The sequence below is a fragment of the Lagopus leucura genome, unplaced genomic scaffold (genome assembly GCF_019238085.1).
Source record: "Lagopus leucura isolate 7727_CA_CO unplaced genomic scaffold, USGS_WTPT01 Super-Scaffold_100001, whole genome shotgun sequence".
Taxonomy (NCBI): Eukaryota; Metazoa; Chordata; class Aves; order Galliformes; family Phasianidae; genus Lagopus; species Lagopus leucura.
Window position 1 is genome coordinate 46623463 of NW_024962262.1, and position 18393 is coordinate 46641855.

At 41.2% G+C, this 18393-nt stretch overlaps 1 protein-coding gene across 12 annotated transcripts in view; it reads right to left on the bottom strand.

The window, feature by feature from the left end:
- Window positions 1-1507: 1507 nt before the first annotated feature.
- MAP4K4 (mitogen-activated protein kinase kinase kinase kinase 4) overlaps window positions 1508-18393 on the bottom strand; it is a 149120-nt gene continuing 132234 nt past the window's right edge. For all 12 annotated transcript variants that reach the window (XM_042867974.1, XM_042867966.1, XM_042867973.1 and 9 more), the window contains 7 exons: window positions 14741-14884; window positions 9830-9964; window positions 6530-6630; window positions 5635-5784; window positions 4886-5045; window positions 2787-2926; window positions 1508-2160 (listed from right to left, as the gene is read on the bottom strand). In XM_042867974.1, coding sequence (XP_042723908.1) covers window positions 2077-2160; window positions 2787-2926; window positions 4886-5045; window positions 5635-5784; window positions 6530-6630; window positions 9830-9964; window positions 14741-14884 — 914 coding nt within the window. In that variant the 3' untranslated portion in view covers window positions 1508-2076. The remainder of the gene's footprint in view (window positions 2161-2786; window positions 2927-4885; window positions 5046-5634; window positions 5785-6529; window positions 6631-9829; window positions 9965-14740; window positions 14885-18393) is intronic.

Genomic DNA, 18393 nt, shown 5'->3' on the forward strand with positions numbered 1-18393 from the left:
TGGGGTGTGTGGGTGTGTGTACATGCACTCGTGGTACGCATCTACCACTCACTCTTACACTGTCTGTGACGTTCGAAGGAGCCTTCAGCAGAAACGCTGCTTGGGTTTGAAGGATTTACAGCAGTCGGATTGATACCAAAAGAAAGTTGGCTGAGTCTCAGCTCCGCACAGCTCATGCTGGAAAAGCCCTACCTGCCATGCCAGGAGAGAAAGTTCAACGTAGCAGAAGACAAAGCCCACGGAACACTGAGAGCCTGTTCACTGAATGAACAGCTTAAGGCAGCTGTCGACAAAGTACCCCACCAAAGGAATAATAATAATAATAATAATAATAATTAAAAAACAAAACGAAAATAAAAATGGCTGAATCATGACACTGTGCATTATTACATCACCAACAGATTATTATACACTCAAGGTTTTCTCAAGTAATGAACATGTAGCCATTAAACAAATTATTACTCTCAAGACATTTATTACAAATGTCAGAACTTATTAATAAAATAAAACTGACTTAAAAAAAAAAAAAAAAAAAAAAAAAGAAAGAAAAAAGCCAGAGCTGGGATCTTACATCTAAACACAAGTATACGTTGTTTTTATGAATAAGCAGTATTAACTACATTCTTAAAAGAGTTTTAGTGCATTGCATTCTTAAAAAAGAAAAACATCACCGCCCCAAAATGTTTCCTACAACATTTAACAGTTTATAGAAGAACTAGCCTAGTTATTTACCTGCCTGTTGCTAAGCCCACATGTTAGAAGAGTGAAACCTCCGGTTTTAGGCTAAATTCAGACTTCTATTAAGGATGAAACTGGTTTAGAAAAACGCCTGCTTTCCAAATTTAGTCAGCAAATTACAATAATCAGTGTCTCACTGCCATAACGCTACCACTATTGCCCCAACGGCCCACTCTCTCCTCCTGCTGAAACTTGCTACACAATAACAGTCAGAAACCTCTCAATCTGGTAGTTTTGGTATTAAGATTAAATTAGACATTAATGGTTTTCATCTAAAAATGTATAAACTAAACCACCTCTTTTCTTTTACGCATTAAAAACAATGAGGTAGGCACAAAAAATAAACATATGTAGTTTGGATTTTATTTCTTTTTTTTTCCTCTTTTTTTTTTTTTTTTTGTTTTTTTTTAGTTCTGCGTGTGCAGACTGTGGTAAAACTGTTGTTGCACTTCTAGGTTTAAACAAAAATTAAACCTTTAACTGAGGCAGTGCTAATACTGTGACATAACCAAGTTCTGGCCTAACACAGAATCATTATAGAAAATGAACTTTTTTTTCTCTTTTTTTTTCTGTTTTTTTTTCCTTTTTTTTTTTTCCTTTTTTCCTTTTTTAACCATCTGCACATGTTTCAGGCAATATCTGGTACACAGAAAATGACTAAAGTTATTGGCCAGGCCAAAAGGAAACTGCAGAAACAAAAAAAAAAAAAACAAGAATTCCACCCTGACCCCATCCCACCCTCCCTGTCCCCAAGAAGTTCTCCATCCTAGTCACTGCATCTTTCACATTTTATAAATATTAACTTCTTAAAACCTGCACCTTCCTCTTCGTCCACATATTGTCACATTACAAAAAAAGAAATGTCAATTAAATACATTGTTAACATTACTAGATAGACTAGATCTGCCCTTCTGTTTCAGCCTTTCTGACTCTCTACACCACTTCTCACCTTCTCTTGCCTGCCTCCTGTCCACTCAACAGCATGTTCACGGTAAATCTGTTTTGTTTTCCTTTTTTTCCCCCCCTCTGTTTTAACACTAACAGAGTCCTTCAAAGCCTAGGAATCCTGGAGCTGAAGGCAAAAAAAGACCTGTAGCTTTCTAGCATGATCCCAAACCTCAAAGACACTGTAGCACCTGATGGCAATATCTTTACAGCACCAGCTGCCTTGCAGCCTCAGTTGAAAAACAAAAAGAAACCTAACACCAGTGATGCCTGCACACACATTTACACAGAGTGCTGCATTAGTGCAGGTCTGTACTCCAGTTGAAAATAATTCCGAGTTATGAAGATCTCAGACTCTGGATGTCAGCAATTCCTTGCCAAAGCCCACTGCTTCTACCAGCTCAGAAGAGAAGTCCTGCCAAGGGTCATGAAATATACTTGACTGCTTCCACCTGACCGTACGGAGGCAAAGAAAACCTGTGAAGAAAAGAAAAAAGGTAAGGAAGCAGAGATTTTCCTTTGTATTTGCTGCCTGTGACATCTACAGTGCTGTTACAGTTCTGTAAAGCTCAGTACTGGGTCTGGCTGAGATGCAGCTGACTTTGTTCACTGCATCCTATATGGTACTGAGCTTTGCACTCATGGCTAAAAGAGCACTGCTAACACACTGGTGTTTTGGCTGCTGACAAACAGTGCTCGCACAGCATCAAGGCTTTCTTACCAGGCCCCTTACCCCCAAAGACTGGGAGAGGGTAACACCTGGATGGTGGGTCCCAAATGACCAAAGAGATATCCCATACTGTATGGGAAAGCATGCTTGGCAAGAAAAGTTGGCAGAAAGGAGGAGGAATGAGGACATCATTGTAATGGGAAGAAACTGACGAATTCCTTATTACGCTTGGCTTGCACAGCCAAGCTTTTGCTTTCCTTATTAAGCTGTCTTTATCTTGATCCATAAGTCCTTTCACACTCCTTTTATTTTCTCCCCATTCCACGTGAGAAAGGAGTGTTTGGCTGCTGGTTGGGGCCAACTCACTGCAAGCACCAGCTTAAAGTACACGTCTATCATCTCGGCAAGAAACAGGGGTGGGGGTGGATTATACCTTGTCATTACGTTCACATAAGAACTTGAGTCTTTGTGCCCTTTTGTGCATGAACACACCGTCCAAGTGTCCAGTTTCTACCGAGCGTATTTCGATCGCTTTTTCTCCCCAGCCCATAATCTGATTGGATCGAATATATGCTGCGGAGAAAAAAACACAGTACAACACAGCCGGTTAGCACAGGTAGAGGGCAACACAGAGTAAGTTTTTAAAAAAGCAGGGGAATATATTTAAACACTGTAATTAACAATGACTTGCCTGTGCACACCGTAAAAACACACAAATGCTCAGAGCGCTATTTCAGCCGTCAGCACTTTCACAGCACTGCCCCCAAAATATCCTTTTTTTTCCTTTTATTACCACACGAGCTGTCCATGTTAGTAATGTATTTTGTGCCTGAGCACACATGACACAATAGAAGCTTTCCAATTAATGGAAGGAACACTGAGTTTTACAAAGATTTTTCCTCCCAAGTTTGGCAACGAGACAGGTTAATTAGGTGTCGACAAGGAAAAAACAGAACCCAAAGTTGAAACAGACAAAGCCTATCCGCTCCGGAACATCCCCAGAACCATTTCAGTGTCTTACAGTGTCAATTCCTTGCTTTGAAGGAGTTTGTTGGCAAAAGAAAAAGAGACAGAACGGAAAAATTAGGAAAAAAGAAGGAAAAAAAAAACCCTGCTAGCCGCCTTTAATAGGAATAATGCTTCAAAAATCTGCTTTCCTTCCCAAAAAAGCCAGCTGGCCTGACAAGTACTCTGCATATTTTAAAAAGGGTTCATATTAAGCTCTCCAAGTGGAAGTACTATTATTTGTCCTTCTGCTTTCCTTCACACACAAATAAATTAAAAACGAGCATTTATTCCTCAGGGTATCACTGGGGAAAACAGATTAGTACTGGCATGAGGAAAAAATCTGTTCCTGGTAGCATTAAAAACTGAATGAAGGAGAAAGGCAGCAGCATTATGAAAAGGTATATTCAGAAAGAAATTTGATGGATAGTCTTAAGAATGCTGCCAAAAATAACATATGGGAACTTAGTGAAGAATAAGCTGTTGCCTCTGATTTGTATGCACACTGAACAGAAAAAAATAAAAAGAAGCACAACAGATCTTAACAAGGAAAATTTAAAAAGATTTAATTTCATAATACTTCCCCATTTATGTTATCTTTTTTTCACATTAATTTTCAGTGAAATTAAGCCAAATTATCTGCTACGGTACAACACATGTCTATACCAACACATGTGCCGTTGTGCCAGAATATTTTTACATATGTCACTAGTGATAACTGAGCCAAACATTTTATCAGAATTGTCAGATGAGATATTCTGATGGTATCAACTGCCTCTGTGCCATTTACTTCACAGCCACTTCAGTCCCCAGGGCTCTACAATTTGCCAGTTGATAGAATATGCTTGCTTTCAGATCTAGTCAAGAGTTAAATGCAGCAGAGTGAACATGCCACGCATAAAACTTTTTAAATTTCCTTCTCCCATGTTGCTCTCACAGCAGCAGTAACCTGAGCAGTAACTACTGGTCCATGCATCCATTCCAAAACAAGCAAACTCAATGTGTTCACACAACAAAACAAAGGTGTAATCACAGCCCATGCCACACTCAGCACTGAAATAAGGCAGCATAGGCAGCAAGAGCACCTATACCAACAGGCTATACCAACACTTTCATGCAAAGATAGATAAGCAATCTGCAGATGAATTAGAGTAAATCCATCAAATCAGATAGACTGTCATCAACCTGTAATAATATCCTGTGTGTCACCTTACACATCTTTATAGTTAATGGCTTTTCTAATTTTGTTGCTGTCTAGGAAAAATTCTGTAATGGACTGGAAAGATCATGTTGTATAATAAAGGAGTTTTTTATTCCTGAAGTCCACACTTTTCCTTGGATCTTGTTCTAAAAAACTCAACATGAAATGGATTCATACGATTCCTCCGAACTTTGCACAGCTGTTTTTCAGCAATATCACAGCATCGCTGCTTCTGAATCTGAGATCAAACCTGATGCATTTTCTTTCTGCCCACATGCACTCTCACTTTCTCACAGCATATTACATTTGACTCTCTGGGCACTTACCAACTGACGTTGGCATTTCTCCCCATTGCAGAACCACATCCTTGGTGATCCTTCCATATGTGTTTACATAAACTCCTTCATCCTCATAGCAGACCAGTAGCTCCATTCCATCCGTATTTGGGAGAATTATGATTGCGTGAGGTTGGATACTGCTCTGGATCTAAAGAGACAGAAATGAAGACAAATTTGTTGTTGTTTTTTTTATTTTAATACTGAAGAGCCCGTGGTGGGGGAAAGGCCTAGGTGAATTCTGATTTTTGTCCAATAGCAGATCAAGGATGTACACCAGAAGTGCTAGCTCTCCCTTCAACTTAGACACCCTACACAGCAACAGCAGGTAATTAGAAAACTTTAGGGAATGAATTCTTTCATCTTAAGGCAGACATCTGAAAACAGGAAAAATGAACTTCTCGGTAGGAGTGCCCATTTCCACGGCAAGAGATGAAGCCACATGGCCTTTGCCAAGCCTGCTGAGTATTATCAGAAGGCAGTCATATAACTCATACTGCCACCTTCCCTGCAGCTGACTATGTGCTATGCACTCAGCCATCTACCTATCACCCCTGAAACCCAGATCTGAGCAGGCAGCTCCCAGGCAAGGAGATACAATGACCCTGAGGACAGGACACAGGACCTCCACCCACTCCCACTTTGCACAGGGACAGCCTGGCACATTTTTCATCTGAGAAAAAGGAGGGAGGGGAAAACCAGAAGGAAAGAAACTCCCCCACCCCAGGAAGAACTCTTACATGTGTTGGTAGATAAATATCGTAGACTGATCCCGAATCCACATCAACAGCATGGAAGCCAGCACAGGAGCCATAAATGACTTTTAGTCTCTGACCCTCTTCTACAGTTAGATCCACCAGCAATGGCTTATGTACCAATTCACCAAATGACTGCAAGAAAACAATCAGTGAGATTTATTTTCCTGTTTAGAATCTCGACAGGTTTTATAAAAGCATGCTGTTAATGCACAATTGATTAGTCTACTTCTCCAGTAGGCCTTTGCTCCATCCACCAGAGCAGTTAGAAGCTAACATCTTCCACAGACAAGGAGAGATCGCTCAGCACCCTGCTGCATTTCAATCATGTAATACTACACACTCTATTCCCTGGGGTTTACTGTCGTCTGTTTGTTTTCAGTAAGAATCACCTTGAACTTTCGCGAGAGCAATTTGATACTCCTGGAGCATTTACTTCAATCTGCACAACCGGCAGTAACTGATTGTCTGCAAATCAGTTTGGTAATTACACCGAGGCAGCTAAATTCATTCTTGCTGTATTCAAAAGATAACAAAGCTGAACATAATCTAATGACATCTTCTGCTCACATGAAGATGCTTAGACTCAGCTCGCTTCTCTTGGCTTCATGTTTTATTTATAGCAAGGATACAAACTGCTGTGATTTTGTGTCATTTTGAACATTCATTTATGCATGGTTGCAATTCAGCATTCTAAATACAATGCCTCTCAGAGCCAACCCTCCCTCATCCGTAACTGAAAATGTAAGAAATTCAAGGCAGATTTACCACAGAAGCTGGACCACAGCCGTGACAAAACGTCCGTCACACCACTTTTGTAAAAGGGGCAACTGTAACTCAATATGTGAAAACCCAACAGATGGCTGAAATATACTGTTACCTTAAAGGCCATAAATTTGTGGTATGGCTTTGGTGCCCATGCATAGACTTCCACAGAACTCTTCAATGCAATTACCAAGAATTTGATTCTTTCATATTTTACTGAAATTAAACCAAAACAAAAATTAATTCAGTAATTGGAAAGCGACGCTAGTTCCCCATATTTACACATGTTTGAAGGTTTTTACTAATGCTTCATTTTAGAATTGCTATTTCTAAGCAGCTAAGTATTTTGACACATTTATACCACCAAAATTGTTACTCCTGTCAGTAACTGAACCTGTCATCACGCTTTCTATTACCTAGCCAGTACACATTTATTTACACTTTTCTTTCCACATTAGACTGTGCTAGCTCATCAAGAAAACAGTTTTCAGGCTGGGATGTTTCCAATAAAAGAAGCCAATGACTGTGGTAGTGTATTGGCAATCACAATCACAGCACCGGGAGTGGTATTTTGAGCTGATGGAACAATTCCCCAGAGAAAAGGAGGGGAAAAAGGGAACTGAAGTGAAAAGTTGAGAAATGAGTCCATTTCAAAAAACAAAAGGTGGCTTTTTTGTTGTTCATTGCCCAAAAGAAAAACTGTTATCAAAAATTTCACAGAAAATAAGTAGGTGGCTGACAAAAAGCCCTTCCTCAGATGACAGTTTAAAGGAAACAGGTAGCTGACCAAATGCAAACAAGTTGTACTACCTAAGCTGTCTCCAACTGACCTTACCTCTAATTCTCAAGTAAAACATGAGCTCAAGTCACCTTAGTGACAATTCTGGTGACAAATTTTACCTCCTGCCTAAGGAATGGAGAAGTTTTTAGAGGTGTTAAGGAGTCAGGAGTTTCTCAGGAACAGTTCAGAAACAACAACATTTTGCAATCTTTTCTTTTTTTTCCTCATTTGACAAAAGCAACAATTGTAGCATTTCAGCCACAAAATGCTTCAAGCAAGAACTACACCAAAGACTTAAAAAATAATCACAGAATTGATCAGAATTAACGTAGGTCACGACATGGATGACTTGCAAATTCTTGCCTATCTTTCTGTTCCCAGTCAAACAGCTGGCAAATGTAACCATCTCAAAAAGCTCTGTTTACTACTGCTTTATTTTATTTTCGTAGGAGGGAACTGAACGTTTAGAAATTGCCATTCAATTAGTGTCGCTGGATCTGCATTTGCAGCTGCCATTTTCATTTGTGTAGGAAGAGATTGTGAGGACTTTTAGAATACTGAGGTTTGTTAACCTGTTTCTGGTGCTCTTTTTGGAGGAGAAGAATGAAAAAAGAACATTATTTGGATTACACTTATCTCAGGAGGCTTTCTCTATCTCTTCAAGTATTAGGAGTGGAATGCTTTTTGAAAACAATGAGTAAGTCCCTACATCTCCACCTGCCATTATTATCTCCTAACTAAAATTGATTTTGAAATAGGGCTGAAGCGAAGAATCTCAGACTTGTGAGAAGAACATTTCTTTAGTAAGTACTATTTAACGTATTTCAGATATCTTACCTACTGTAAAAGCCTGCAGTTGCAATCTATTGGTAGGCAGGAGGGAGACAAAGCTATTACTTGCTCCCCCTTTTATTCTGCAGGGAAGCAAGAATACTGAGCTTTAAGTGTTAGAAGACTTGACACTTCAGCAGACAAAAAAAGCCTCTCAACCTCCACAGCTGTACCGATGGAAAAATAGAGCTTTTGTTCAGTCTTGTCTGGCTTGCAAGACTTCTTGGAATATTTTCTTGGGGAAGAAGGGGATATTGAACAAAATCACCTTATCTCTGAAAGGAAACCTTTGATAATCCTCACTCTTTGCTCTGGGTGCTATCTGGGAATTCACCCAAATCTTAAGTTTCAAAAGAGCGATTAATCACTGAGAGGAGCCAAAAGTTGCCTGAAGCAACTGAGAGCCATAAATACCACTTCAGCTTGATGTCTGAAATGCCACTGCATCAAAGAGACAAGGAAGCGACCAGTGCCAGCTGCCTCACTGGCAACCTCCAGTCTGTAAGCACAACTATTCACAGGGCTCATCCTTCTTGGGAACTGAGGCACAGCTGCCAAAGGGGCCTCTCACTACCTGAAGAAGTCTACTGTGTGTTTTCAGCTCAGAGGGAAGTTCAGTGCCAGGCTGCAACAAATCACCCTTCATCTGGAAAAGAATGCTCTTTGTTTCTCACGCTTCCCTACTGGAAAGCCTCCTTTCTATAGCTGTTAATGTATTGTTAACAGACCACTTCATTATGCTGCTGACACCCAGGGATATGATACTAGAGAAGTACATTATTAATTGTTTTTGGGGTCAAGCTCAAGGTTCAGCAGTCACTTACTGCAATAGTTATTGATTATGCTCTTCTGCAAGAGCGCGTGCATGACAGAAAGAAACAGCTCAGTCTGACTGCTGCTGCTCTACACTGACTGACAGGGCTTGAAAGGAACTGAACTGGCTCTTAGGGGAAAACCAAACCAAATGCAACACCCGGGGTCCATTAAGATGCATCAGGACACTGAGCATAAGGAAGAGCTCTTTGTTCATATCCCCACCTGCAGGGCAGCAGGCTCACTGCACATGGCAAAAATGTGATGTGTCTTTGACTAGCTGTTGTGGAAGCTTCTACAGCCAAATCCATTCAAGCAACTTAAGGGCACTCAAAAGGTGCCTTCGTAGTGAAAACACACTTCATCCCCATAATCCCACAACTGTACTGCAGTGGATCTGAGAAAGCATTAGGAAAGTTCATGAGCTAAAGGGAATCAATGAATCATCCTGAAGTTAAACATATGCTTCTGTTCCCAGATGCCTCCCCAAAGCTCGTGCACTAACTGGGCTTGCTTTTTCCTCCCACACTCTTCTTTTTTTTCTCCACCAGTCTTAAAAATCTACATTAAAAATGAGATGTTTTTCACTCCATTCCAGAATTTGATTTCAGCATGATAAAATAACAGGGAAACCTGTTGGTAGAGAGAGCAGCTGCTGGTTGACAAGAGTCCCTCTGTCATCTCCAGGGTTTAACAGAGGTGGTGAAATGCCACAAGCCCCTGCTGTCCCTATCAGCCTTCTACTGAAAGTTGCATTCACAACAGGAAGAAGGCAGATGGAGAATCTGTGCCTGCACCAATTTACAGCCCAGTATCTCATATTTGGTTTAACCCAATAGCTTGCTATCTATTCTGATGTTTCAACAGAAAATTTGTCCTTCGGCCTAAAGAAAACAGTCAGAAACAAATCTTAAACCCAGTAGCTACATGCATTGCAATTCTCTTTCTCAGCCAGCTCTTATCCGACAACTCGATACATTCGTTACTTACCAACTTTATAGTGCACACAGCCTTCCAGGTCACCCACTGTTGTCCAACCTTGTTTCTTTTCTACTTCAGGATCATTGTGAAGGATTTTATTTCTCAACCAGGACAGATAGTAAACTCGCAACTTGTTCTTCTTACCTAGCCACAAAGGGAGAAATAATGGTTTATTTCCAGAGGAATGTAAATGCTAAAAAACCCTGCCCTGACAAACAGAAATCCCTACAGAACAAGACAAAAGAACAATGAAGGAGAAACTGCTGCAACCACTGAGATCTCATGCAGTATTTATGTCCACACCAGCATCACTCCAGAGTCCACCCAAAGATATGCTTTCCTGATAGTGACAGAGATGCATGGTAATACCACCTAAATACTCAAAATGACAAACTCCTTAGCTGCCTGGTTCTTAGGACAAAGCTTCTACTCGAACAGGGTTATCAACCTACAACAAAAACACCAGATTCCTGCACTGAGGCAACAGCTGAGCCTCAACGATTCTTATTTGCACAAAACTTTAGGAGAACAGCAAAGCAGAATTTGAGGCTCCAAATGATCTGCACAAGTAGAAGAGAGTATGACTGGTTTGAAAGGAGGAAGCAATGGGAAAGAAGAATATGGTGAGGGAACGTTAAGTTACAACTTCTGCACAGGTAGCAAGCAGGACATTTCCATCACTTACACCACCTGCAGATACAAAGTGATCAAGTTTTTACTAAGGCTGTTTATCATTCAACTGGTGGAAAAGTACATCAAGAACAGTGCTAAACCATTCCAGCATTTAACCACTTTACAACAGTACTGAACAGTACTGTACACTGCTCAGAATGTAACTCGCAATATGAAAAGGCCTCAAATGCAGAGCAAGTGACTTAATCAGTTCTTTTTGATTCTGGGGAGACCTCACTGGCCTTTCAGTAAAGGGAGCTCATAAGCAGGAGGGAGAGCAACTTTTTACATCATCTGATGGTAATAGGGCAAGGAAGAATGGCTTTAAACTAAAAGAGGGCAATATTACGTTAGGTGTTCAGAAATAATTCTTTCCTCAGAGGGCAGTGAGGGACTGGCACAGGCTGCCCGGAGAAGGCCAGGTCAGATCAGGCCTTGGGCAGCCTGATCTAGTGAGTGGCAATTATACCCATGGCAAGGGCTTGGAACTGGATGGTGTTTAATGTTCCTTCCAACCCAAACCATTCTATGGTTCTTTGATTCTTTAATAACTAATGGCCAATACAGCACAGGCTGAACTGGCAAGAAGGTGGCTCCAGTGCAGATATTCAAAGCTTGTCCCCCTTCTTCCTCCTTCAGCTGCTTTGCTGTCCAAAGCCACCACAGTCCTGCAGGTGAAGCTGGAGGCAAGGAATAGAGATCATCTCTGCTCTGATGAGGAACCACTATGGAAGGCTCCATGAAGTCTCTGTGCAAGGAAAAGAAATAAGAAATGCCCACAGGGCCCCAGCTTGTCGGTGGAAAAGCTCCATGCCAGTGCTCCAGTAGCTGATGGGGATGAGCACACGGCATCAGGAATTACAGGTTACAGCAGGACAAGAGGTCTGAGCATTGAGAGCATCCTGCTGTTCTTGGCTGGATTCTAGAGCTGGCACCTAGCCCTTGCCTTGATGGCAGAGGACCCCTGACACAGCTCGGCTCCTCAGGAAAAGCAGCTGGGAAGGCAGGGGCAGCACATGCAGATGCACAGCTTGCAAACAGGCTGTGCCATTGACTCCAGCTTTCTCCTTATAAAAGACACAGTCTGAAAAATTTTCTTTGGGATTACTTTGATGGGGAAAGGCATGGGGAAAAGAACAGGCAGTTACAAAATGAAAATCTGTTCACTGAGCTTAAAGAGGAACTGGAGACCTGTTTTCAACTACTGGATCTGCTCCTTAATTTAAAAAGCCTCTCTTGCTTTGATGGCACCCAACAGAATGTGAAGCAACATCATGCTGAACTTGTTTATCCCTACTACAAACATGACAGCTCATTTGGCAGTAAGGGAACATACGATTTATTGTTTGACTTCATATTTATCAAATTTGACAAGGGATAAAATCCCACTGCTGACACAGCTCTTAGAGATCTGGAAATGGGACCAGAGCAGTAAGGTCCTCCCATGAAAATACTGCAAATGACAGCTACAGCGGTCCTTTTAGAAAAATTGGAATAGAAAAAAGAGTACAGACCAGAAAGCACTGTTCTTCTGGGCAAGGAAGAGCTCACAGGACACAACTATCACAAGTTCCAGTCGATTGGGAGAAAAAATTATCTCCCAGTTATTTCTATGACTTTAGCTTCCCCATAGCTTAGTAAACCTTAAGACTCAGACCAAATAGTGCACATGGGAATTTCCCAGCACGTGGCTACTTTTTTTTTCCAGTTCACATGCTGAGCAGCAGGGTATTTCTCTCCAGCTGGAAACATTTTCATAACAACAACAGAAGAATATCTAAAGTGTGTTCCCATTGTGTTTTAGTGTCTAGACCACAAGGAAAGTCACAGGACAGGAAATTCCTCAGCCTTTCAGCAGGCTGACATGAAAAGAGCACAACTGGTCAGCTAAATAAACATAGTTATGCATGTATTTAGAGTTACGCTGATTTTAATATTTATATTGGAGAGGGGAATTAGATCCTTTTGCTTGTAAATCCACAACGCTCAATTTAAACAGCTCTCAAATATCTGCAACTTCTTTTTTCCCTTGTCTAACTGTTATGGCTATGAAATAAGAAAGAAAACTCTGCTCCAACCATTAAATAAGCTGATTATTGACTCCGAAAACTCCCAGCTCTGGTTCACCCACAGACATCATTTCAAATGCAAAGCCTCCTTTCCTATATTGAGTTTTTGTTTTTACTGTTGTGTGGTTTTTAATTAACAAGCATGCAGATTCCAACCAGTTCTTCGACACCGTCATCCTTCCCTACATTCCCGAGAGCCCAGATCAGCCAGTTGGGCTTACAAACACTTAGGGAACCACAAATGGAGCATGTTCTATATGCACTAGTCTCTCTTACAGCACTCTTAAGACTCTCAGCACTGTATATTACCTGAGCATTCAAAACTATGTTTTTGCTTCCCAACAGTATGAGCTACCCAGCTTTGACCCACAGTTTTCTTGTACCAGCTGTAGTAGCTCAGTACCAAAAGCTTTCTTGTCAAGGTAAGTTTTGAATTTGAGAACTATATTGCAGGAACAATTGGTTTCATGCTTTCAAACTCAGAAGAGTATACATTAAAAGCAAATTTTAGGTGACAATCCCCTCAAAACCGTACTGCACCACAACTTCTTACAGTGCGGTGACATATCTCAAGTACTGACACCATAAAGATATTGATTCCTGAAAAAGCAGATAGAACATATGTCTGGGAGAGATGTAGACTGAGCAGAAATGCCTCTTTCCTGCCTTGTACTTCACTATCCTCCCATAAAATGCAGGATATGGGGCGGAGACAAAGCCATAAAACAGACCAAGACCAGCCTGTTTCTTAAGGGTTAATGTAGCGTGTCTTAACAGAGGAAGCAATAGTTCTGAAGGAAACAAAGAAAACGGATGTGTTGGGGTTCTCAGATCGTGACTGACGCAAACATAAATAAACCTAAAACAATTACACACAAGATTTAATCACAGGCACTTCTGTTTGTGTAGAGTATGGTTCAAATCAACACATTTTGCACAAGTTGGATTATACAGTACTTTTGTTTATAAGGTCTACTATAGAATTGTTTATAAGGCCTACTATAGAATAAACTATCAAATGATGCTTTTCAAGTAGCTTGTATTTTTAACATACTGTGGAAACACGACAGGTTGCTTTTTTTAAACCCTCCTTGATTCATCTTTTCTTTTTAAACACTTCACAACACAGCTGGGGCTTAGAACTATGACAACACCAACACGGGCATGGCTCATTTCAATTGTATTAGTGTGATACATCTAACACATGGTCTAGCTGCGTGTCCTTTTGTACAAGAGTTGGGAGAGAATTCCAGCAGGGTAGGATGAGCTCAGAAGCATCAACAATATTTTTAGTGGCTCCAATGAATAACATGGCCCACTGTGCAGAACAGTGTCCATGTCATTTAACATTCTCTCCCTCAATAGCACAGCATAGCAAAGACTCATTTCCCAAACAAACCAAACAAAAAATAAAGTAAATGGCTGAACACCACCTGTGAAGAAAGATTAATAGTGCACCACATCAAGTAACTTAATGGCAGAATAACCTTATGCAATAACTCTTTGGAGCCAAGGAGTCTGGAACCTTGAGCTTTATAAAACACATTTTCCATCAGTGCACACAAAATAAACACAGCAATCACCACCGCCCTTCATCTCTCAATGCTGAGTCGTCTGCACTTGCATCCAGTGAGAGGCAAGGCCAAAAGCTGCTTCAAGCTGCCTCCTCACAATGGCAATTTCCACACTGCACAAATACTGCACTCCCCACACCCCGTTAGACACACACGTTCTCCTTCTCTCTCTTGTCAATCTCAACTATCTACTTTGCAAGAGCATTTATCATTATATATATTTAGACACACAAACTGTCTTTAAACTCCAGGAGCAAATAATGTTTTGGTTAGAAAGAGGCCAGGTTGCAAGTAACTGCAGCGGGGGGGTAGAATGTCACTTCTACAAATTTCACAAAACATTAACGTACAGCTCTGACAAAAGAATGCTTCCTCCAAACCTATAAAGATATTAAAAGGAGGAAGGAGAGGGGGCAAGCTTGCACAGGGTACTATGGAGAAAATGATTCACTCTTAGAAACAAACTGCAGATTCAAGAGAGGCAAAATGATGGAAAATCCACTGACTTCATTCAAGTCAAGACTTTCCCCCTCAACACACAGGCTGTCAAGAAAAGATTTTTGCCATGCCATGGAGGAAAAATCACATAGAACAGTTAACATTACCAGAAATTGTCACCAAGACGTTTAGCCCTTCAAGTACATCCATTTGCTGGAATCTTCTTCGATTGATGAGTGGATAAACCTTCCCCTGACCACTTCTGTCTAGCAGCATCAGACCACTTTCCGTGCCCACTAACAAGTTCACTCCTAGATGAAACAAAAAGATCTAAGTTAGTAGACAGATTTTCCATATGCTCTGATGAAATTATACCTTTACATAACAACTGCCTTGTCTCAAGCAAGTCTAATCACACCTGAATGACCTCTACATGCTGTATGTTACCTGCACTCAGAGACTGCTGACACCAAATTACAGTGTAGAAGAGAGTGAGAGACTGGAAGATCATGAGGAACTTTCTGGAGTATCAGTTCCCAAACAAAAAGTCTCACTAACACTGGAGATGGGGGGGTGAGGCATGACTGAGTACCCAAGGTTATATATTCTGAAGGATGTATTAGCTTTGATTAGGGGAGTTGGTAACAGGATGCAGTATATAAGGACAAAAAAAGCACTGGCTTTGGCTCTATTAGGAGGACTGGACTGTAGTGCAGCCCTCCTGGTAAAGAGACAGGCACTGGGCTGGTCTTCATCTTCCCAACAACCTTTTCCATCTGAATGTTAAATCTAGAGAAATTATATTGTGTTTCCATCCATTTCTCCTAAAGGCCAAGCGATTATAAATGAGGAAGGTCAGCTTCTTTTTACAAAGGTACACACATCCACTGGAAACCTTATTAAGAGTACATGGAACCTTAGTGCTTAAAGCCAATTGCATTCTATTTGTGTATATGTATACATATACACATACATCATACCAAAAGGCTTTAAAATCTATTAATATGTAATTACTTTTAAATTTCATAAATTTAATAATTTATGATAATAAATTTCAATAATTTCAATAATTATTACGGCGTTTCAGTCCCAGAGCCCACAAATCGTGCAGAGGAAGGTCAAATATAGTACAGGGAATGGAAAGCAAACCACATGCATGGTTTGATTTCCATTACACTTCTCTGTTGCAATCTCAATGTAAAACTTGCTATCCTTAAACATAGTAAAATAATGAAACAATAAAAGACAAAAACTCACAGAAGATAATCATAATTATATTGCTTAGTGCTTTAATCTCCGGACAGACAATCTGTAGACATAGCTACACAGGTGCCAATGGTCATACACCAACTGATCACATAACAAACCCTTTTTAATGCAGCATGTGACCCATGGGAGTCTGCATCTGAGCATAGCCTGAGTCTATAGCAATCATTTGCCTTTTCAAAGCATTGAAGAAGCACATTACTCATCAAAACTGCCCACCTCCAAGGCATGTGGAAAGCCACCTAAACATCACCCTCACTATCACACGTTGGAGGAGTTGGAAAAAGAAGGGAACATTCACCCTATCCTATGGTGCACCATTTCCCAAGGGGGATGCAGTGTTACGGGGGAGCAGAGCCACGGCTAGGAGGTGATGATGGAGCTGGGGCACTTTCAAAAGCCTCTGGATGGAAAAGAGAGACAATGGAGGAGTGACACATCGTTATACATCTCCATTTTCCTCTCTCTTGACTCTTTCAAATTTATCCTGGGCCTCATTTGGAGCATAACATCCAGGTCTGGGACCCCCAGAACAAGAAAGACAGTCAGAGGGTTGGAGCACCTCTTCTTGAGCAGAGGCTGAAGGAGCTGAGCTTGTTCATTCTGGAGAAGAGAAGGCTGTGGGAAGACCCACTGTGGCCTTTCAGTACTTAAAGGGAGCTTATAAACATGGAGGAAGACTGACTTTTTACACAGACAGACAGTGATAGAGGGAATGGTGTTAAACTAAAGAGAGGAGATTTACATTGGGTGTTAGGGAGAAATTGTTTACTCAGAAGGCGGTGAGGCACTGGCTCAGGCTGCCCAGAGAAGCTGTGGTGCCCCATGCCTGGAGGCACTCAAGGCCAGCTTGGATGGAGCCCTGGGCAGCCTGAACTGGAGGGGGGCAGCCCTGCCCACAGCACGAGGGATGGAACTGGGCAGTCTTTATGGTCCCTTCCACCCCAAGTCACTCTATGATTTTTCTAAGTAAACTTCAGAGGGCTCAGCAGTCCCCAGAAACAATCACCTCTCCTTGCTCAAATGTGCTGCTCTGTTGTTTCTCTACCCCCTCCAAGGTAGGAGAGCCCATGGACACAAGTAGCACAGAGCCTATCTCCACACTTTCCTTTAGCTACTGATGCCCCTCCACTGTCTTCTTCCCGCCCTCCTATGTAGCCCTTACACAGGACTGAAACTGCTGGCTCCCACTGCACACCCCCAGGTGTATTTCAAATCTCCCATCTCCCACACTAGGACGCATCCTCAAACCAATAAGTGGAGGAAGGATACAGGAAGAGTGAGGCACGGTGCAGGAGCACCAAACTGGCTAAGGAAACACCCACCTCTCAGCCTCTTTCCTGCAGCTCCAGGTCTGAGCAACTAAAGCTGTAAGTGATTCAGCTCTAAAACATATTTTTTACTCTTATTCACTGTGGTTTATAGTTACAACAAAATCACACACAAACTGCTGCCTCTCAGTCCCTTTCTCTCTTTGCATATCAGGACTCAGGCGCTTCTGCCTCCACCCTCACCTCTTCCTCTGCTGCCTTTGCATCACAGTTGTCCCTGCTCTGGGTTGACATGTGCGCCAATCCCAAACTCCTTCCTCATTAGCTGTATCAGGATGAAACTAATGAGGTACCACGCTGGTGGCAAACAGTGCCTGTATTTTAAAGTGCAGACATTGCCTTTGTTCACAGCCAGTCGAGCTCTTCTTCTACCTCCACTCTACGATAAAACAGTTCTGATTTCTCAAACATGGAAATGTTTCCTGAATAGGCACAGGGCCCCTGCAAAGGCTGGGCATAAAAATCCATGCAACTACATCCGTATCATTAACTTTCACCACTCAGTGCCATTAGAAATACTGTCACAGAATTAAAACACCCAGAAATTTACCAGACACTGGTATTAGCACTGGAAAAGGAAAACAAAACAAAGCAAAGCAAGTGCCTTATTTTTAAATAATACCATTATAAAATGACTTCATTTGCTTAAGGGAAAAGGAAGCTAGAACTTATCAAGAAATAAGTATGTGCATCAAGCTTGGACCACCATCAGTTCAGCAATAAATGTTCAACAAGGAAGTGCTTTGTTACAGCTGTAAAACATCTCAGATTTTACACCTACATTTTAAATCACCGTAACAGTCAGATATATAGATCAAAGAAATATTAAACCATTAACACATATTGCTATTGGCAAAACAAGCCAGATCAGAGAAACTATGAGTCATCTTTACTGATCCCATATGACTTCTCTCTGCCTCTCAGAGTCTGAAAGCTAACACTTGCACAAGTTTCCTTGTTTTACCAGAAAATTATTCATATGAATACATGCAGAAGTAGCATGGGAGTAAAAATTCTTACCAGTAAACTCTAAAAATAAGGAAAAACGGAGATAGAAAGAGGATAAGGTGTTAGAAAAGCTATTTAACTGACATGGCTTTGCAGGCAATAGGGAAAGGTCAACAATGCTTTTCTGAAAAACAAGAAATGCTGGAAATAACCTCAAAAGATAACTGAAACCTTGCAAAGAGCTGTGAAAATGTAAAGAAGAAAAGTGACCTGTC